Here is a 22,971-nt window from a genome sequence, read left to right on the forward strand (position 1 = left end):
TCAAGACTTAATATCTTGATTATCCACTTCTAGAATTTCCTCCGGTTTGTCTTTGGACACTTGCTCCACTATGGGGTTATTCTGTCCATTGTCCCTCCTCGAGCACAGTTGACCTATCTTAACTGGACGTACGAGCCCAAGGAAGACGGCACCTAGTCCCATGCCCCGCAGCACAGGAGTAGAATGCAGCCCTGTAATTTTGTGTAACATCCACAAGGACACCTAGAATATTTGAGAGGGAAATGCAGAGAGTTGCTTGTTCAGGGAGTTTTGCATTCTACTGTATTTACACTGAATCCTGAAAAATATAGCCTGGTACTGTATATTAAGCAGCACAACTGTTTTCAACACTGAGTTATAATAAATGCAAAAATAAATGTTTCTTGTGCACCAAAACAGCATATTAGATTGATTTCTTAAGGATCATGTGACACTGAGTAATGGTTTCTGAAAATTCAGCTTTGCCATCACAGAAATCAATTATATTTTAAAAACACTGCTCACAAAATTTAAGGAAACACTTAAATCATACATTGGATCTCAATGAACAAAATTGTGTAATTCGTCGGGAACAAAATTATGTGACAATGGTCAATGGAAACCCAAATAATCAACCCACTGAGGGCTGGATTCAAAATCTCACTGAAAATCAAAGTCGAAAATTGAAATAAATTGGCATGAATTTCCTCAAAGCAACTCATAATGTAAGTCAGTAGTCTGTATGGCTCCCACGTGCCTGTATGCACTCCTGACAACATTTAGGCATGCTACTGATGAGATGAAGGATGTCCTGGGACATCTCCTGCCAGACCTGGATCGGGGCATCAGTGAGCTCCTGGACATTCTCCTAGTGCTCCTTAGTGGCTTGGGATGCTCTGATGCAACGTCCCAGAGTTTCTCAATTGGATTCAGGTTTGGGGGAACATGAGGGCCAGTCAATGGCATCAATACATTTGTCATCCAGAAACTGCCTACACACTCTGGCCACATGAGGCCAGGTATTGCACCAGGAGGAGCCCAGGGCCCACTGCACCAGCGTAAGTTCTGACAGTGGCTCTGAAGATTTTTTCCCAGGACCTAACAGCAGTAAGGCTACTGTTGGCTAGCAAATAGAGGTCTGTGTGACCCTCCAAGGATATTTCTCCTCAGACCATCACTGACCTACCACCGAAAAGGTCATGCTGGATGATGTTGTAGGCAGCATAATGTTCTCCATGGCATTTACAGACTATTTCAAGTCTGTCACATGAGCTCAGTGTGAACCTGCTCTGATCCCTGAAGAGAACGGGGCGCCAATGGCAGATCTGCCAATTCTGTCAGGACCACTATCGTCAAAGATGATTGACAATTAGCATACAATTTGGATTGGCGGTAGGGGTCTGTTCTGGGCAAGAACTCCCTGCGCATCCATGCAGCCTAGCATGGATGAGAGCAGGGAGAGCAGCAATAACCCCCCCAGGGTAAACAGAACAGAACCAACAAATGCATTGCAGATATCGTTAAAGTTCAATAATTTTATGTACACATTTTAGAATTAGTCTGATTCAAAGGAGAATCAGAAGGCTGAATCCCGACTGACAGAGGAGGAGTTGGGGATGGAGGAGGGTAATTAGCTATTGAGCAATGCGAAAACTGCTGATAATACCGAGGGACCTTATATATGAATGCTTAGATAGGTGTCGTATTCCCATAGGTAGATGGGGATCAGCTGAGAGTCAGCTGATGCGAGCTTGACTAACGTGACCTGCCAGAACTAACGCTACGCTTGATTTCTGGTGTTCACTGGCATATGCCAATCAAGCTACATGGTGCTAGTCTGTGAGCACAGGTCCCACAACAGGACCCTCATACTGCCCTAATGCCACCCTCTGGGAGATTGTTTTTTGTCAGTTTGGTCAGAAGTGCAAACCAGTAGCCTGCTGGAGGCCATTTTGGAGGGCTCTGGCAGTGCTCCTCCTGTTCCTCCTTGCACAAAGGATCAGATAGCAGTCCTGCTGCTGGGCCCTCCATACCCCTCTATACCAGTCCTTTCTACGGCCTTGTCCAGCTCTCCTCGTGTAATGGCCTGTCTCCATCTATCTCCTCCATGCTCATGAGACTGTGCTGGGAGACACACCAAACTTCCTTGTGATGGTATGTATGGATGTACTATCCTGGAGGAGCTGGACTACCTGTGCAACCTGATTGTGTTGCAGGTACTGCCTCATGCTACAAGTAGTGAGAAGAACCGTAACAAAAACAAAACTAAAGACAAATCAGTAAGGAAGGATAAAAGCAATTGTCTGTGGCCACCGACTGCAAAACCATTCGCTTTTTGAGGGTGGTCTTGTTTTTGCCTCTCCAGTGCACCCGTTGTCACTTTCATTTGCACCAAAGCAGGAGAAACTGATTCTCAATCACTTATGCTTCCTAACTGGACAGATTGATACCCTTGAAGTTTAAATGACTTGATGTTACACTGTGAAGATTAAGTGTTCCATTTTTTAGCAGTGTATATTACAGTAGAAAACAGTCATTAATTTAGAATTCAGAAAAATCTTACCAACCCCAAAACTTTGAATGGTAGCGCAAAACATTTAATTCTTCTTACCTCCTAATGGTGGACCAGCCAGTCCTGCAAAGCTCTGAATACAGACGTAGACGCCTACAGCTAAGGGCATCCTCTGGATCCCTACGACATCGTCCTCGGCCAACATTGGAATGTGCGTGGATGCAATGTTCCCAAGTAAGAAGCCGTAAAGCACACAGCACACCGCCAGTCCCCAGAAGCCATTTACCACAGTAAACAACACCAGCACCAGGCACATCAGTGACACGCATCCGAGAAGTACGAAGATCTTCCTGATACGCCCCCAGTTCAGAACCCATCTGATGGAGAGACGTCCAAAGATCTCAGCAATGGCCATTGTTGACAGCATATAGGCAGCCTTGTCCCTCTCGGTACCCAAACTGGCGCTGAGCTCCACCACATACAGCTGTGGGGCGAAAAAGCCCAGTGTTGCAAAAAGGCCAAAGCCTGAATAACATAAGAAACTGCCTTCTCTTAGTACAGTCAAATCCAGGAGCTTATTTTTGGTTGACACGTCTTGTTGTTTTGGAGAGATCTGAAGTGGTTCCGCTTCTCTCTGTTCCTTCCCAGATTTGAGACCCTGTTTCAGCTCATCAAGTGACTGTACACCTGAATCTCCAGAGTTAGCAGAGCCTTGCATTTGTTCTTCAGGAAGAGAGCATTTGATCTTCTGCTCAGCTCCTGTTGGAGAAGTCTTTGGTTTGATGACTATGGGATGGCGCAGAGCCCCACAGATAATAATGATGCCCTGTAACGTTCCAATCACCACCATTGTGTACCTCCAGCCAATTAAGTTCTTAAGAGCTGTGAAGGCTGCAGAAACAAGAAAGCAACATGTTTGACTCTGTGTGTTACAATTATGAAAATTTGTGTGTTACAAATTATTGACACATAATATGTGATGGTACTACATTGCAGATGAGCATGCCTGCACTCACCTGGAGCAAAAGCAAATATAGCAAATGACTCTCCAGTGACCACAGAACGACGCCTGTTGAAGTACTGGGACAAGATTGTGACGGTTGGCAGAAATGTCAGACAGTAGCCCAGTCCTACAGAAAGGAAGAGGCATCTAAAATCATTGGATGCTTTGTTCACCTTGGTTTTGCCTTTAGATAGTAAATCAAACATATACATTATTAGTTTATATTGTAAAATGTTATACTTACAATCCTGGAGCAGATTAGTTATAACATAATAACATATGGACATAATACAGTTAATTTAAAAAAGAATGAAAAGGGAACCAATGTTTCAGACAGGTATGATATTTCCTCTGCATACATTTCTGTTCTTGCTCTCTTCACTGTGATCCTTCAGAAATCATTCAAATATGATCGATATGGTGCTCAAACAACATTTTATCAAACAACTTATTATCAATGTTGAACATGACTGTGCAGCATAATATTTTTGTGGAGACCCTGATAAATGTTTTTTTCAAGATTCTTGGAAGAATAGAACGATCAAAAGAACAGCATTTATTTGAAATAGAAATCTTTTGGACCATTATAAATGTATTTACTGTAACTTTTCATCAATTTAAATTTTGAAGCCCAAAAATAGTGCATACATCTATCAAAAAACTCCACACGACTCCGGGGGGTTAATAAAGGCCTTTTGAAGTGAATCAATGTGTTTGTGTAAGAATATTGTCCATATTTAAAACTTTATAACCGTTGATGAGAGAGTGGCGTTCCAGTGGATGACGTGGGACGTAGGCGTAGCAAAAGCTCCTGTGACAATATGTTAGTCTCGCGATCGAGAACCAAGTTTTGTTTACAGCAAAGGAAAACCAGTCTCCTCTGGCTTGAGGGTGTAGTACATCATGGGGTAATTTTCATTGTTGGGTTAACTATACCTTTCATGCATCCTTCCTGAATGAAAGATTAATTTCTTTTAAAAAAAACTTACTAACTAAAATGTTTGAACAGTTGCGTATGTATAGTGCAAGGCTTTACATACCTGTCACAATCCCTATAGTGAGGTACATCTGATTGATGGAGCTGGTGAATGCTGTTGAGATTGTGCCCAGAGATATGAGAAATCCTCCAAACATCACAACTGGCTGGAAGCCAAATCGATTACTCAGCACTGATGATAAAGGAGCTGAAGAGACATGGATGGCAAAGTTACAGAAATGAACCCATATATAAAAAAAGAGTAAACATACAGCTAAGAGGAGTCAAGCTAGCAAGTTGTTTTTTAAAATTTCAAAATTTAAAGTAACAGTTACAAACCTTACCTGTGAAAGTCATAACAAAGACACATATTGAAATGATCCATGATACTCGACTGTTGCTCTCGCCAAAGTCACTCATTAAGTCCTTGAGAAAAATCCCAAAACTTTTGATAACCCCGTAAGTGAACACCTCCACCAGGAAAAAGGCCACAGCCACAGCCACAATCCAACCCCAACCACCATCTGGGACCTCCGAGTACACTTTAGAGCCGAGGCAACCTTTTATTCGGAAAATACACTGTGCCATTTTGACCTGCGACCTGTGAATGTGACAAAAAAGTTAAGATAAAGGTAAGCTATAGTGAGTAAATAAGTGAATTAACTTTTACAGCCACTCAGATCCATCAGTATAAACTTATTTGGGCACAACCATGATCATTCCCACTTGTAAAGAGACATTTAATTTTAAAGTAGACACTGTCAAAGACGAAAAACTTAACTCAGATGTACATGGTTAATCATTCTATAAACAACTATATTCAAACAACTGCAATATCAGCTATTAATTAGTTTAACCATTTCATGTATCAGGTTTTGGGACAGAGGTTTCTGTTAAGTTGAATTTCTGATGTGTGCTAGAGACCAGTGTTGTTATTGTTAAAGGGGTCATATGATGTTGCTAAAAAGAACATTATTTGGTGTATTTGGTGTAATGAAATGTGTTTATGCGTTTTAAGGTTCAAAAAACACATTATTTTCCACATACTGTACATTATTGTTTCTCCTCTATGCCTCGCCTTTCTGAAACGCGTCGATTTTTACAAAGCTCATCGGTCTGAAAAGCGAGGTGTGCTGTGATTGGCCAGCTATCCAGTGCATTGTGATTGGCCGAATACCTCAAGCGTGTGACGGAAATGTTACGCCCCTTACCATACTGTGATGATGCCCTGTCAGACCGGAGCGATGACGGCGGCCTAGAGTGAGCAGAGGCCGGGGGCTAAAGTGAGCGGAGGCCGGTGGGCTTGAGAACGGCGGATTCGACGAAGGAGCGTCCGGAGGGCTTGCGGCAACCACATGTGACGACCCCGGGCTGCCCGGGCTGGCGTCCACGGTAGGCGTGGCTGACTCTTTACTTTTATAAAGAATATCTCTTTGGATTTTTAACTTTAGTCTTTGCAACTTTACAGATCTTCTTTATGCACGAACAACTTGTAAAACTCCAAAGAGAAAGGAAAAATTGAAATCGCATCATATGACCCCTTTAACTAAAATCAAGCTAAAATAAATGTATCATATTGATCATATTATCACAATATATGTTAATATTGATATAAATGACTCAACTAAGGCAGCTAACTGAAATAAATATAAAGCTAAATAGAAATATTTTAAAATAACAAAAACTAATAAAACTGCACAGAACCAAATTAATAAAGCTAAAAATAAACTGAATATATGAAACATCACTGAGGGAAAAACAGCAAGTATAACAATTTAACAACTATAGCGCAAGGGGCGTTACCAGAGGGATGTTACGTCATGATAGGGGCGGAGGGACACGAGTGTCAACAAACTGATGCGCAAAACAACGACTGAAATATTTTCATTGATTGAAATCATCGCTGGATATTAGGTGAGGAGTAATTAGTCTCATAATATTATTATAAGCCATAATGTATCGTGTTTAAAATGCATATCGAATCTGAAGTTTGTTAAATTCCTTCTTAGTCTTTCCCAATGTTAGGACAGCGACAGCTAACATTATTTGAGAACAGCTCCATTACTATCATATTCAGACCACAAAACTTAAGTCAAAAACGTTACTGCTTTAACTCCTCAAAGCATCACACCTGTGGCATGACGTAATTGTCACAAATAAACATTCATTAAACATATATTAAGTTAAGTTAATTTAAAAATGTTCATGTTCTAATACGTTTGTTTTGTTCTAAATCTCTTTGTACGTTATCAAAAGTAAGGTGAGTCACCACCTGCTCCATCATGATTCCAGCATGAACGTGTTTTCTCAGCTTCTTGCCACGTGGTCGTTTCTATGGTCAGGTTTATATACAAATATAAACGTGTGGTTTTGTGTCTTCCTGACCTGCATACATATGTGTGGCGCGCGCACTACCTGACCCATGTGAATTGTTTAACTTCTTTAGTAGTAGTAGTCATTTAACCACTGATATATTGTAACATTGAACAGTCAGAACTAAACAAAAACAAAAAAAAAGCATACCTTCTCCTGTCATTGAGAAGAATGTTGTTACTCCACTGCTGTACTGCTTCCACTGTCTCCTCTATGGTGGGAGGTTACAGCTGTTGAGTAAGTTGAGGATTGGTTTACAGTCAATGATGAATGAAGCTGAGTGAGTTGGAATGTCAAAGGAACATGCTGTCTCTTCTCCCCCACCATAGTGTAAAGTGGGAGCTGCAGGAGTGACTGTACTGAATGTTTAAAACGAACTGGTGCATTAGGTAAAGTTTGTTATATAACAGTCAGCAAGATCTGCTGACAAACCCAACAGTGAAAAGGCTTTCCTCAGAGACGTCCAAAGGGCTTTATGCTATGAAAAACTGCAACCTCAGACAGCGTTTGGTTCCTATGTGATTATAGCGTACTGTTAGTTTGACCGATCATTACTGATCATATCATTATTACATTCTACATTACATGCTGGCTTTAACATGACATTAGTAAATTCATGTAATGTAATTCATGGGTCTTCAGTCTTCTTCAAGATGAGAAATCCTTGGTGGATAAAAAGATGAAGCAGGATCCATTACATATTCTATCAAATGTCTGAAATATCCATATAACACCATATTAATGTAATTAGATACTTAATGATTAAGTTGCTATGTTGTTAAAATAACTATTAATGATGTACAGAGTCATATTTCTCTACATTACATTTTAATCTGACTTAATACTTTTAAATGTTTGAGGGATAAATTAACATGTTTACTTTTAGTTTGATTGAAGTTAACGTAGTATTATATTTTGTTTAATGCATATTTTCTTTTTTCCCCCACAAAAATTATCAGTTTGAAATCAAACAATATTTGGCCCCCAATGCTGGCCCCCTACTATATTAGTTTTTATTCATATTTAGTTTATTTAGTATTAGTATTTTGTTTTTATTTTTCTGATTTCATTTTCATTTTAGTTACATTTTAGTAATTTTGTTGTGCGTTTTGTCATTTTTAAATGTCTACATATTTTTATTTCAGTTTTAGTTTTTATTTTAGTACATCAAGTTAAAATGGAAATGAGAGCTGAAATAAAATAATATGAGAAAATAAATAACATAAAATAATATTTTTAAAATATTTAATTTCAATTAATGTTTATTTTATTTCAAGTAACAAAAATGTTGAAATAGTTTTCATTTTAGTTAACTATAATAATAACCCCCATTGAAGATATCTGGTTGCCTGATTTATTAATCATGCTGTTTTTATAGTTGTTTTTCCCCTTGTCGGAGTATGCTAAGTAGCAATCAGTGTATTAGTAATTATGTGTCAAATAAATCATAATTTAAATGTCGTCTTCTTTTTTAGATTTAGCATAAACATGGCACAGTTTGGGTTGTGTTTACTGCTTCTGTTCTCTGGACTGATTCATCACATCAAAAGCCATATTAAAAAGGAAGACAAAACTAGTGAAAAGGAACGACCCAATTTCATCGTTATCCTAGCCGATGATATCGGCTGGGGTGACCTCTGGGTGAACAGGCCTGACAACTCCACACCAACACCCTGGCTGGACTCATTAAAGCTGAAAGGCAAAAGGTAGTGTTATCATTTCAGACACAGTTTTGTGCATTATTATGTCTAATTGTTGGGGCTTGTGTCTGGTGATTTGCAGATTCACAGACTTCCACTCCCCTGCCTCCACATGCTCGCCGTCACGTGCTGCCCTTCTGACCGGCAGACATGGGCTACGCAATGGGGTCACTCATAATTTTGCAGTGGGGTCAGTCGGAGGGCTGCCACTCAATGAGACAACGTTTGCTGAGCTCTTGCATGATGCAGGTTATTATACAGCCATTATCGGTAAGCACAGAAACTCAAAGAACATGCAGAGAACAACACGATTAACATCCTGAGAGCAATGAACTCCACACTGTGCTGTGATTAGCTCCTGATTAACAAATAAGCATTGTCGCCTTGGCAACTAATAAGCCTCCCAAGCTAAACTTATTATATGTAATAATATTTCAATTCCAGTTATCTTATATTGATTGTAAAACAGGAAAATGGCACCTTGGACACAATGGTTCCTACAATCCTGTTCATAGAGGTAAAATCCAGCAACTTAAATTTTTTTAATTCGTTTTAATTTGTAGATTTTATGTTCATTTTAATTTTAGTTAAAGTTTTAGTCATTTTGTTGTGTTTTTGTCATTATTATTATTATTTTAAATATGTCTATATAGTTTTTATTCATTTTTATGAAATTTTATTTCAGTTTTAGTTTCAGCTATTTTAGTACATCAAGTTAAACTTAATGAAAAGAAAAAGGTTTTATATTTTATTTTAGTTAACATTTATTATATTTCAAGTGATGAAAATGTTACTTAAAACAGTGAAATACAAATGTATTAATGAACAAAAATAAATAATATTACTTCATAAAAATTTTATTTAATAAGAATTTTCTTGACATGGAATTATTTTTTTCCACATTAAATTACATTTTTATATATAAATTGTAATTATTGTCTAACATTATGTATTTTTTTGAAGCCATGTCATGAGGAAATGCTCACTTTTCTGTGTTTACACTACAGGTTTTGACTATTACTTCGGTATTCCTTATAGTAATGACATGGGCTGCACTGACAAACCAGGTCTCAACCTTCCCAGCTGTCCTCCCTGTCTCCGCAGTCAGTATATTTCTAGGTTTGTGTTACTATTCAGGTTATATATATGATGTGTCAAAACACATCAAATGCCTTTTAGGTTTTGTGTACGCCTCAAATATGTTGAAAGATCTTCTCTCAACAGGAAGCATGAAGAATGCTACACTAAAGTGGCATTGCCTCTGATAGAAAATGAGACAATATTTGAACAACCCTTGGACACATGGAGCCTTAAAGACAGATATGCCACAGCGGCAGTCAATCAGATATTCACAGCCAGGTTTGTTCACCACTTCTATATATGATTTTATACCTATATTCTGATTTCGATACAGACATAAAACAAAATATTGTGATTGTAAGTATGTCTAATAACTTACTTTCTGTTGCACATATTGTTTTTTCCCCAAAAATTTCTGTAGTATTAATATTATTATTACTGTTATTAAAGGGGTCATATGATATGACGTTGCTAAAAAATAACATTATTTTGTGTATTTGGTGTAATGAAATGTGTTTATGCGGTTTGGCGGCAACAATACTACAGCGAGAATCAAAGTTCAATCAAATCTTTCTTTGCATGAACATTTGGGCGGTGTTATGCAAATCTTCCCACACAGTGATGCAGACATGTGGGGGCGTGTTTAAACGAGGCGTTTAGGAGGGCGTGGACGAGTCTTAACTTTTATAAAGAATATCTCTTTGGGTTTGAGACTTTAGTCTTTGCAACTTTGCAACTTATCTATTCACGAACAGCTTGAGACACTCCAAAGAGAAAGGAAAACTTGAAATCGCATCATAAGACCCCTTTAAAGGTTATTAAACCACTTGAATTTCCTGGTAAAATATATGTAAATTCAAATGTTCTTAAACAAGTTTTAGGTATTAAGTGTGAAGCCAAAACATTCTTGATTAAAAATGGATTATAAAAACAGTTTTGCGACACACAGGGGACTTTGATCAGTCAATATAAGGTCTCTAGTCTGTAAACAAGTTTACTGGGCAGACAAAGTTGCAGTGTTGACCTTTGACACAGCTTAAGGATAGATCATCATCTGTTGGGCTGCATGTGCAACCAAGTCTCATCAATTTCTCATTTCAACTGTGTACTTGTACAGAGACCTGTGACAGTTTCAAAGCCAGTATCACTGCAGTCCTCTCATAAATCTGTTTGAATCAGTAGATAATATATTGACATTAAAATTCAGTAAACTATTTTCATGTTAGGGCTAGTAACCATTAAATAATATATAATAATAGTATATATTATTTAGTATATTAAATACTTAAGGGATAATGCACGGCTAGCTGTGCATTAAACAATTTTAATGCACGACGTGGAGGCCAAGAACCAACCAACGTAAAGTGCATTAATGCATTAAAATCATTTAAGGCACAGCTAGCCGTGCATTATCCCGTTTATACAATGGTCATTTGCCAGCATTGACAACTTAAAGCTGGTAATGATGTTTGCAGCGCAATATTTGACCGGAAGGGTAAAAATGACGGTTATTTTGTCAGTTACCGCTCGTTAGCGCTATTCTTCCTGCTTCAAATCGGACACAGAGATGAAATAGTGCGGTAAGATCACATTTATTTGAATTAATTACAGCATTTATTTAAATTAATTATCGAGAGAGAAAGAGAGAGGGATGACAGTTGTGTGTGCGTTACCTGCGTCTGCGCATCTCTCTACAAACAATGAAGCTGTGTTTAGTTACTTAAAAAACAGTGATTTTAGGACCTCATTGCTGAGGAATATAATGTAGTGATCTAGTATCTAGGCTATTTTATTAATAAAAGTCGTGAGGCAGCGTTGATCAGTTTCTGTGTTTGCGCAGTGCAATCTGCATTTGCCAATCTCTCTTTCTGTGTGTGTGTGTGTGTGTGTGTGTGTGTGTGTGTTTGTGTGCATCAATTAAAGCAGCGCATTAATATAGAATGATGATTAAACTGACTTGGAACTACCTGTGCATTAAACAGTTTTAATCAATACCTGCCAGCCAATCAAATTTGAGTATTCAGACAGACCATGGTATAATATTATATATTGTATAATATTTTGTCTAAATTAAAAATAAAACACTGAAAACTGCAAACTATTGTTTCGAATTCTACAGGTGAATTTAGGCATCACAACATTATGATACTGTCTAAAATTTTGAAATTATTTTGGGATTTGCTAAAGAACATTTAACAGTGTTATTAAATTATTAGTGTTTTTAAAGATGAACTGTTTGTGAGCATTAGATGATGACAAGGGTAATCTAACTGTAAACAGAGTAAATGAGCATGTACAATTAAATATACAATATCAAATGATACCAATACTCTACTGTTCAAAAGTTTGGGGTCAATACTTTATTTAAAAAAAATGTATAATTTGATTCAACAAGGATGCATTAAACTGGCAGAAAATCAAAAGTGACAATTATATGTTAATTATAACAGTTTAACAAAAGATTTCTAATTAAAATAAATGCTTTTTAACTTTCTTTTCATCAAAGAGTCGTATCATAGTTTCCACAAAAATATCGTTATGATTTCTGAAGGATCATGTGACACTGAAGACTGGAGTAATGATGCTGAAAATACAGCTTTGCATCACAGGAATAAATTACATTTTAAAATATAATAAAATAGAAAACTGTAGTAATATTTCACAATTGTACTGTTTTTACTTAATTTCTCCTCAGATAAATGCAGCTTTGGTGAGGAAAAGAGACTTCTTTCAAACATTAAAACATTTGAATGGTGGTGTTAAAAAAAATCTCTAATATCTCCTGATGGTACTACTACACTGTGCCTCTCTATAACAAACTTATCCTTCTGTCACTGTACAATTTGTATATTGTATGGTATAAAATGTTTTGTGTTAATTTGTCTGTGTAGTATTTCGAAGAAACAGCCATTCCTACTGTATGTGGCTCTTGCTCACATGCATGTCCCACTGTTCCATAACGCCTTCCTAAACGTTACGACACAAGACCCGTACACAGCCAGCCTCAGTGACATGGACTCTTTGGTTGGGACAATCATGCAGGCGGTCAGCACTGAGCAACTGGAAAACACATTGATATGGTTCACTGGTGAGTTATTTTATACATATTTCACTCTAAGGACTCAGTTGAGTTAGTTGTTTTACTAAAAATGTTCCTTAATAGTAATACAATGCATCGATTTCTAAGGTGACAATGGCCCGTGGGAGCAGAAATGCCAGTTTGCTGGGCATGTTGGGCCTTTTGTTGGAAAATGGCAGACGAGCAGAGGTAATGAAGTCTCATTTATTGAAAATAAATAGTCTTTTTTCTGTTTTAATAAGATGTCATACCTTTAATCTGCCATAAATAGAAGATATTGAATGAATGAACATCCAGGTTTTTCTGTGGATGCAGATTTCATGCTTACTTGTGACTTCTCTTCAGTTGTTTTAGATAACAAACCCACTAATTGAATTATCATGTAATAGTCTTTTTTCATTTTTCGGAGCAGGTGGCGGCTCAGCCAAGAGAACCACATGGGAAGGAGGTCATAGAGTTCCCACAGTGGTCGCATGGCCTAAGAAGATCAAACCCAACAGCACCAGCAGCGCCCTGCTGAGGTACTGGAAAATGATGAACATTGTGTAACATGATTGTTTTGTTTTCACTGTATGACGACTGGCTTTAACTTCTTAGTGGTCTGGATATCTTTCCAACTATTCTCTCCCTGGCTGGTGTAAAACCACCATCAGATCGACGCTATGGTGGCATTGATATAACTGACATTCTGCTCAACGACTCTGACACAGGCCATAAGGTACAGTGTGTTTAGATGACACACCACTTTTACAGACCAAAACAAACATTTGTGAAATTTGCTCTGACTGGCTTTCGGTTAATTCTTCTTCCTGTCTTCAGAGTCTCATGCATCCAAACAGCGGTGCTGCAGGACAGTTTGGCGACCTTCAAACCGTCAGGCTGAAACATCACAAGGCATTTTACATCACAGGTTACTGTTTATTAAAGACTTCCACTTAAAAATAGAAATTAAACAATCATTGTTTTAATTCAAGAATAAAACTGTAAATAAATATATTTTTAATTGAAAAATAGACTTATTTTACTTTATTGAGGACTTAATTACCAGTTAAAAATAAAATGAAAGAATCAGTGTATTAATTCAAGAAACAAAACTGTAAATAAATATTTTTTTGAATTGACAAATAAATAGACTTAGTTTATTGAGGACTTAATAATTAATGAAAAATAAAATGAAAGAATCCATGTATTAATTTAAGAATAAAACTGTTAATAATTTCTTTTTACATTTACAAATACATTTTAATCTATTTATTTTGTTTATTATTTTAAACTGTTGATTTAATTAGTTTAAATGTATGTTTTAATTCATGCAGTTAAATGTAACTGTAAAATAATAAACTAAAAAGTCACATTTTTATTTTTTTAAACTGAATGTTTATTGGTTTTTAACAGGAATAAAATACAAAATACCACATATTAAAATTACATTTATCAAAAAAGTCACATTAAAAAAACATTTTAAAGTATTTATTTAAATGTTTAAAAATGTAGTTAAATGTAACACTAAATAAATTAATAAATAAAAAAATTTAAATTGAGAAATGATTAGACATTTTAAACTTTTACGTTCATGTTTAAAATGTATTAGTGAAATAACAAATTATGAAATATAATTTTCTATAAATTGACAAATAAATAGACATTTTAAGCAAATTATTTCTTGTTTAAAAATGTAATGTAACGGCAAAATAATGAATTAATAAATCACATTTTTTAAAAATTTAGGTATTTGAAACAGTTTAAATTGTGTATAAAACATTACTTAAAGGGGTCATATGTTGCTAAAAAGAACAATATTTTGTGTATTTGGTGTAATGAGATGTGTTTATGCGGTTTAAGGTTCAAAAGGCATTTGTTGCATCCAGTGGGGACATAATTACGGATTATAATGACTTATACTGTCTTTTTACACGTTGCATTGCATCGCGCCGCGTAAACATAAAACCTTGTCTGCATTGTGATTGGAGAAATGACAAACTACAAGCGCTACTCTACACTGCTCAAAACTCGCGTTTGAATCGTCAGTGGCAAATTCTTTAAATATAAAAAACGTACTTACAGGCTGTGAGTCAGAACAGCCGGCATTGTAGTCTACTCTACCAGGATCAGGAAACAGTCCTCCATAAAATGTGCTACACACATCTGAATATTTGGGTTAAACTGTTCTGGAACATTTTAGGTAGGCGTGGTTGACTCTTAACTTTTATAAAGAATATCTCTTTGGATTTGAGACTTTAGTCTTTGCAACTTTACAGATCTTCTTTATGCACCAAGAGCTTGTAACACTTCAAAGAGAAAGGAAAAATTGAAATCGCATCAAATGACCCCTTTAAGTTAAACCATAAAATAACTCATTTTGAAATGCAACTTTTAGTCCAAAGTTCATTGACTGTCCATGTCCATGTATGGATGTATTTGGTTGGTATAATGGTCCTGATGTGCTCTCTCAGGTGGATCAGTGACATGCGGTGGAGGAAGTGGACAGCAGCAGTATCACACCCCCCCTCTGATATTTGACCTCTCACTGGACGAGGCAGAGGAGACCCCTCTGAACCCTGAGAGTGAAGAGTACAGATCTGTCCTGAAGGAAGTGGAGAGAGAGAGGGAGGCTCTGCTATGGGACATCGCCACAGATAAGGTATCATCAGCCGACTACACCGTGAATCCAGCGGCAGTCCCCTGCTGCCAGCCACACAACCCCGCCTGCCGATGTCACAGTTTAAAATGAGGTCAGTCGGCTCAGTCTTGAGCACTGTTTGTCAATGGGCTAGATCACATCAGCATATAGAAAGCACAGTTTTTTCCTCCACTGGGAAGAGCATAGTTCAAATATTCAGCGCAATGTCCCAGAAAACCACACTAGACTACCAAGAAGATATGTTGTTGATGTGTAAAGCTAAGGCTGTGTAACAGGAAACTATAGATTCCAAGATGTTGCAATACATTTCTATTCTGCTTTTTCATTATGAGCTAGACCAGGCGTTTTCAAACTGGGGTCAAACTGATTGTTATATTTCTAAAGAAATCATGAGCTCTATTTTTTAACAATATGAAATAATCGGTCACACTTTAAGGTCCAATTCTCGCTATTAACAAACCATTAACTAAGACATTTGCCTCAATAAACTCCTAATTTGCTTCTTATTAATAGTTAGTAAGGTAGTTGTTAAGTTTAGTTATTGGGTAGGATTAGGGATGTAGAATATGGTCATGCAGAATATTTGCTTTATAAGTACTAATAAACAGTTGTTGCAGATATGTTAATAATAGACATGCTAATAAGCAACTAGTTAATAGTGAGAATAAACTCCTAATTTGCTGCTTATTAATAGTTAGTAAGGTAGTCAAGTTTAGTTATTGGGTAGGTTTAGGGATGTAGAATATGGTCATGCAGAATATTTGCTTTATAAGTACTTATAAACAGCCAATACGTATGTTAATAATAGATATGCTAATAAGCAACTAGTTAATAGTGAGAATTGATCCCTATACTTAAGTGTTACCAAATAATCAAATAATGTTTTATTCTATTTTAAAGATTTATGTATCTTACATTACTGTATGAAAAATTATAAATGTACTGCACTGTAAAATGATAGTTAATAGTTATTTAATTTTGAAAAAAAAAAGTTTTTATAATTTTATAGGTGCCTTTATATTTAGGGAGCATATATTTGAGACAATTCAAATATGATTGTATGAGATACAGATGGAAATATTGTGTTTAATTTGATTTTGAGTATATAAACGACAAAATGAATGAAAAAGTGTTACATTAAAAAGTATTATAACAACTGACTTTCCCTTTCCCTAGTTTGATACCATGTCTCCATCTTGTGGTAATATTGTTGCCATAACCGTGACTGTATAACTTTTTAACTGTATAACTGTTTTGTTAATTACTTTGAAATTTTTTTTTTACTTCTGACATGGCTAATCACCATAACAAAAAAATCATTAATTATATTACCAGCATTTCTGACAAAAGGCTGCTCCCATTGGCTGTGAACTGTCCAGTGGCATTTTTAAACTTATTTGGTCAATTAATATACTGGTATTGGTTGGTATAGTGAACGCACTCATGGTTTCCAACATGTTCTCTCAGGGGAATCAGTGGACACTGAGTTTCATTTCAACCTCTTGTTCTTTATTGGTTTGCTGTTAGTAAGCACATTGGTGAATCCAAACATACATACATACAGCTCTGGGACTCATGTACCTACAATGTAGTCTAGACCGACAGATGTGGCTCATTCAAATGAACATGAAAATATCACATTATGAGTGGAGCCGACTGAGACGTTCTTATACCCTTCACAACTTGCTGTTAAAAATGTAACTTTAACTTAAATCCTTTAAAAACAAATAAAAAAAGAATTTAGGATGCTTTGAATTTGTAATGCTACTGTGCATTCATAATTGTTACTGTGCTGATTTGGAAAAAAAAATAACATCTGTGCGTAATAAAAGATCAACTTCTCTAAGAAAATAAAGTACCACCCTTTTCTGTCAATCAACAAGCAATTCCCTTTTGAGTGGGTTTCTGTTCCCATATTAGTATTACAAGCAGCCACTGTAACATCATCACAGCAGAATATAGAAGAACAGTCAACGAGCATCCTACCTGACCTAGTGCAACATTAGATCAGGATGGGGAAAATAAAATATATTATCATTCCAAACAATGTGCACTGTAATTTCTTATGCATTTGGGTTATTTTTCTTAGCTCATAAGGTTTCTGTATGGAAATTAGTGTTCTGACCATAAATTAAGCAACAAAGAAATTAGATACCAAAGACCCTGAAATATAAAAAAATGGTATTCTTAACAGCCACACTAACACTAAACATACCAATATAATTTAATTATATTAAAAGTTCACCTCTAAATGAAAATTCTGTCATCACTTACTCACCCTTGTAATTTTCGTAAATTTATTAAAACACAAAAGAAGATACTTAGAAGAATGTTTCAACTGTACAATGAACTTAAGTTGGGTCCAAAACAACATTGGATAGAAAAACCAAACAGCATTTTTCCAAATGTGACCCAGGACCACAAAACCAGTCATAAGGGTCAGTTGTTTTTCGAAATTGAGATTTATACATCATCTGAAAGTTGAATAAATAAGCTTTCCATTGATGTATGTGGTTTGTTAGGATAGGACAATATTTGGCCGAGAGTCACAAATATCATCCTGTGGTCCACAGAAGAAAGTCATTCAGGTTTGGAAGAACACGAGGGTGAGTAAAAGTTGACAGAATTTTAAATTTAGGCTGAACTGTCCGTTAAATTACCCAAAGTTCCAGTAGAGCAAACATGAGAGCAACAGGTTTTTACAGTTGGGAGAAGAAGGAAGTGCCTTAGAAAGTCTGGTTTTGCTAAAATAGATCAGCAACATGTCACGGGGTAATTCCTGTTGCTAAAATCATACAAACACAGAAATATTTTGATTAAGAATGGTGAATATTAGAATCAAGGTGCCATAGTGATGTACACTGCTTTTTCTCGCCCACTACCATGGATTCATATCTATTCGTTGCATGTGCAATTTGCCCACAATCCTGAATGGCACATTAGTCAGTGCATTATCTGTGTTTGTTCACATTGTTTGTAGGGAAAAACTACAGCCCGGTCTAATCATTCAGTGTATCTTCTGTAAACAGTCTGTAACTGAACACATCAACAGTGGATCAATGCTGAAAACAGTTACATGCACTCACTCACACAGTAGAGAAACGTCTTGGATGTTGACTGGGAAAGAGCTGAAGGGAGGACTTTTTGATAACTCTGTCCAATCTATGACTGTACTAATTCCCATGGGAATTAGTATCTGTTTGGTGGGTAGTGATAATAGCATGACTGTCCGTCTCCTGACATTGCATTGAATCCATCTCTATGGCGTGTAAAACAAGCGTGTTGACATCAGCAGTATTGGCATCGAGGTTACTGACAGTCTCTGTCACGGGGGCTGTTTGCGTGCTCACCGCTTCCTCAATCCCCTTAAGTATCAAAATGGCACTGCCAGGTTGAAGACATTTTGCATTGAGCTTGTTCACTTCGCCAACATGCACCTCATTCTCATTCATGGCCTCTTCCTGGGCAGCAGCATCTTCGCTGCAGTCTTCATCACTGACTCCATTCTCCTGGGCCACATGTTCCTCTGTTATCTCAGCTTTATCTTGATCTTCAATATCTGGTGTGTTCTCCTCACGAGCATCATGGAGTGCAACATCTTCTGCGGTTTCAAGTACCTTCTCAGCATCAGCACTGAGATCAATAGTACCTTCATTTTTATGGATCCTTTCTCCTGGATCTTCTTCATGAAGGATCTTGTCAGGGGTTTGTCTCACAGTGCTATCCTGTTCAAGTCCAACATCTTGACTTCCCTTCTTCACTTCATTGATATCATCAATCTTTTTCTCGATGACTTCGTCTACTGAGGTAACATCAACTGCGTCTTCGGCAACAGACGTTTCTTGATCAAGATCTTCTTCATTGTGTGCATCTCCTTGCTGAAGCTTGTCTTCAATGAGTCCGTCTATCTGTGGAGCTAGATATTCACAATCATAACTTTGTAGAGCTTTGGCATCTTCATCAAGCCTTTGCATTTCTTTTGAGCCATCCTCTTCCTCCGTTTCTAGAGAAACAACAAGGTTTGGGTGGACTTCAACAACTAGTTTAATGTAACTCTCTCCCTCTTGAGGCAGCTGCTCATGGCCGATTCCATGCTTCAGGTCAAGTGCAGTCTGTTCTGCATCACTCAGTCTCGACTCAGAGTCTGAAACATCTCTAAGTTCATTTAGAGGCCCACTGGATGTGGCTCCTGGACTTTGTAATGAAGGGAGGTGAGGAGCAGGGCTGTAAAGAGATGTATATCATTAGAAGAAGATAATCTTAATATTACATCAGCAAGTGCTTTATGTATTTGCGACTGTTTTTTTTTTTTTATACCTCTCTACAGATTCATATGGAACAGGGGTGGGCCATAAATCTTGGGCCCTGTCCCCGTCCCCTTCCTCCTGCACCCAGCCACGGTTAGAGGAAGCATAAGTCAGAATGGCTTCAGTCACAGTGTAAGGGGTGTGACCCTGCACACAATCCTCAATGTGCTTGACAGGAAGCTGAGTCTGCAGGAAAAGATGGAGCTGGCTATCTGACAGGCATACGGTCATGTGCAGCACTCTGTATAGGAAGACAAAAGCAAATGATTTCAGGAATATTGTGTGTTTAAATGAACATTTCTGTACTATTTTACATGCTATTTTTAACTATGCCATTTCTAAAATGTTTGTAAGAAGCAAGCACTAGAAGATTTTAAATAAAGAGCTAGAACTGACTCTTCCAAGAAGCTCTGAAGACCTTTTCTCCTCCTTTCAATGAAGTCATCATTAATAAACGAGAAGAAAGACTTTTTCGGCAGATCAGGAACAGGTCTGTGGGAAATACAGTGATGCATTATGGGTTACTATAAAGATAAATAAAAAGGAATACAATGCAGAAAAAGTCCCTACTATATAGCAAATTGTTAATATTGCTTGCAGTAAACTTAAATAAAATTTAAACAGAATTTCTAACTGGCATATTTAAAAAAAGTATAAATATATATATATATATACTTTTTTTTTATTTTGAGGTGCACTGGCTGAGACATATATGCAGCTATACAGTCATTTGTTTGTGCAAAGGAACTTACACCAGACCAGCGTACTTCTGCAGTTTTTTCTTCAACCACACAAACTCGCTGTATCGCCGCCTCACACAGGATGTTTTGGCAGTGAATGCTTTGCTGTTTGTCTGGTGACAGAAACCAAGTAACCAGATGAGATAACACAAGGGCAGATAAAAACAAGTGTTGAACAACAGAAGAATAAAAATGCATATAGTGAAAGACTGATATATCGGCCAGTATTTGGCTATTAAGACGGTGATATAAGATGGTGTCTGCTTATCTACAAAAGTTTCATGCATCTTCAAAATACCAGTTTCAATAGAAGCAGTTTTGTGTGCATTTTATTTGCTGTGCATTAAATTGCATTATGTACGATATATCAGATACAGCCCGTCCTGCCCTCTAAATATCATTATACACATAAATTATGTTCATTGAAATGCAATGAACTAAAAAACAAAACCCCATGTAGCAAGGAAACCACCATGAAGCAATAATGATACAAGGACACGGCTGTGATTTAATCAACACCAAAACTGTACAATTAATAAATATTTATTAATAAATAAACTGTACAATTAATAAATATGGTTTAAACACATTTAAATCTGTTTTCATGTCTAAAGAAGTATTAAATAAAAGACTTTGGTAGTTGGAAAGAGTCACATTATTAGATTATAATCTTGTAATATTAGAAGTCCTTGAGGCAAAAATACTCACATGAAGGAAAATTTTGAAGTCCACATATGAGTTCCACGACCCTTCGTTTTGAACGCGGGGATCCTGAACTCTCACAGCAATGAACTCCTTTTAAAAAAAAGTTAAAGAAACATGTTCAAGACCAAAATATACAAATATGAAACATTTATGACACCTTTAAAAGGACAATCCTGCGGCCCATTGTTATCAACAGCAAAACCTTTTGTGTCAAATCAGCTGTTTTGTAATCTGCTATATCTCAATATCTGAATGACTTAAACCCATAAGATCTCATTTTTTAAGTGCAATATTCAGATCTGTCATTGCACATCACACAGACAAACTGGAAAGAATTATAAAGAGATCTTACATCTTGCTCTTGACTTTTGATCATCCTACCAGAGGGAACGCGACACAATGGACATCTGTGGAAAAACAGTCACTACAACATGAGTCATCAACCACCACAACAAACATCCCTTATCATGCATGTTTTGCTAAGTTTTTTCTTTTCTTTTTTTTTTTAACTTACATGATTTTGTCTTTTCTGTCTTTGTTTTTCCATAACTTGAGGAAAGCAAATATTTTCACAAATCCATAAATGGAGAAATCAACAGATTCCTCAGACCTGGTGCTGTCTACTCTCCAAAACATCACTAATTGTTGATTTGAGTATCTGAGGACAAATATCTCCTGACTTGCTCTTTCAACCCTTGTGATGAATCACCTGCCCCTCCTCTTCCTCTAAACGGCCATTAATCATGATTATTTGTCAGTTCTTTGGTTAATAATGTGATTTACCCGTGATTACAGAGTAAATGCTTTGAAACGACATACTTTTAGCAATCCTGTGTAGAGGGATACTTTGGCATTAGTGTAGTGGCTTTTAATTCGTTAACTTGTCTGCTATCTGTCACAGCAGTTTTTACTCAAGAAAATAACTAAAAGATACATTTATTGGTATGATACTTACTGTAATAGTGCTCTATTTCCAGGCTGAATTTCAGGTAACGTTAGCGCAAGTTAATGTGCTCATAGGTACGAATGTCAAAAATAAATTAAAATTCGTACCTTCATCCCATCCGTCCGTAATAAATTGTGATTTTTCTTAAATGTCACTTAGACTGTATTACACATACAGATAAAACAGATTCGAAGTATAAAAAAACACGTCAAAACATTATTGAGAGTATCCGAGTAACGTGATCAGTTTCGTTTTTCTTCAGCTGTGAATATATAAACAAGCTGAAGTGAGATACTGCCATCTAGGGTACGGGTTGTTAGTCTGCTTATGAGTTATGATGCTTCTTCTTCTTCTTCTTCTGATGTTTATTGGCGGTTTTGGCAAACCAACTTAAAGGTGCATTACCGACACCTACTGATCTGGAGTGTGGAGTGAACAGATTTGGTAGAGAGAAGGATATATATTTAAAAAAAAAGAAAAAAAAAGATTATTTTATATATATATACCACAATTACAATTTATATTCTTTCCATATTTCCTGTCTTTTTTAGATAATTGAACACTTCTTCTTTAATTCTTGATTGCATTTGTCTATTCCCTAGTAATATCTTGAGTGATACTTTATCATATCCCATCAAACCTAATTTATGATTAAGTTGATTTCTTTCTCTTTCATACGCATCGCATTCTAGAAGAATGTGCTTTACTGTTTCTGGATTCCCACATTTATCACATCTGCCATTTTCATGCTTCCCTATTTTGTGTAAATTGAAATTTAAAGCTGAATGTCCAATCCTCATTCTTGTTATAATAACATCTTTCTTCCTACTCCCACATCTTATTCTCTCTTCACCTACACACCCCTGTATCTGGTAAAGATGCCTTCCTTTTATTCCACTATCCCACAACTTTTGCCATATCTTTCTTACT

General features: G+C 36.6%; 2 protein-coding genes and 1 pseudogene across 6 annotated transcripts; 1 reads left to right on the forward strand and 2 right to left on the reverse strand.

Moving 5' to 3' along the window:
• LOC107734158 (monocarboxylate transporter 7-like) lies at window positions 1–7,039 on the reverse strand (annotated as a pseudogene).
• On the forward strand, window positions 5,025–19,744 carry arsg (arylsulfatase G). 3 transcript variants are annotated; one of them, XM_016546090.1, is made up of 13 exons: window positions 5,025–5,102; window positions 8,319–8,549; window positions 8,626–8,813; window positions 9,013–9,060; window positions 9,551–9,662; window positions 9,768–9,902; window positions 12,515–12,711; window positions 12,811–12,891; window positions 13,115–13,223; window positions 13,300–13,420; window positions 13,522–13,612; window positions 15,156–15,434; window positions 19,671–19,744. In XM_016546090.1, exons 2-12 carry the CDS (start codon window positions 8,332–8,334, stop codon window positions 15,431–15,433), a joined length of 1,578 nt encoding a protein of 525 aa, XP_016401576.1. In that variant the 5' UTR covers window positions 5,025–5,102; window positions 8,319–8,331; the 3' UTR covers window position 15,434; window positions 19,671–19,744. The 3 variants fall into 3 exon arrangements, with proteins under 3 accessions (XP_016401576.1, XP_016401578.1, XP_016401577.1); XM_016546091.1 differs by lacking the exon at window positions 5,025–5,102 and adding an exon at window positions 6,298–6,384; XM_016546092.1 differs by lacking the exon at window positions 9,013–9,060.
• On the reverse strand, window positions 17,892–22,293 carry snx11 (sorting nexin 11). Of its 3 annotated transcripts, none has more exons than XM_016546089.1 (7): window positions 22,149–22,293; window positions 21,448–21,502; window positions 21,099–21,185; window positions 20,403–20,503; window positions 20,047–20,142; window positions 19,661–19,891; window positions 17,892–19,567 (listed from the first exon to the last, which is right to left on the reverse strand). In XM_016546089.1, exons 2-7 carry the CDS (start codon window positions 21,469–21,471, stop codon window positions 18,517–18,519), a joined length of 1,590 nt encoding a protein of 529 aa, XP_016401575.1. In that variant the 5' UTR covers window positions 21,472–21,502; window positions 22,149–22,293; the 3' UTR covers window positions 17,892–18,516. The 3 variants fall into 3 exon arrangements, with proteins under 3 accessions (XP_016401575.1, XP_016401573.1, XP_016401572.1); XM_016546087.1 differs by having other exon boundaries at window positions 22,051–22,293; XM_016546086.1 differs by having other exon boundaries at window positions 21,610–22,293.
• Between the last annotated feature and the right edge of the window lie 678 nt (window positions 22,294–22,971).

Source organism: Sinocyclocheilus rhinocerous, unplaced genomic scaffold (assembly GCF_001515625.1).
Source record: "Sinocyclocheilus rhinocerous isolate Xijiao unplaced genomic scaffold, SAMN03320098_v1.1 scaffold820, whole genome shotgun sequence".
Classification (NCBI taxonomy): Eukaryota; Metazoa; Chordata; class Actinopteri; order Cypriniformes; family Cyprinidae; genus Sinocyclocheilus; species Sinocyclocheilus rhinocerous.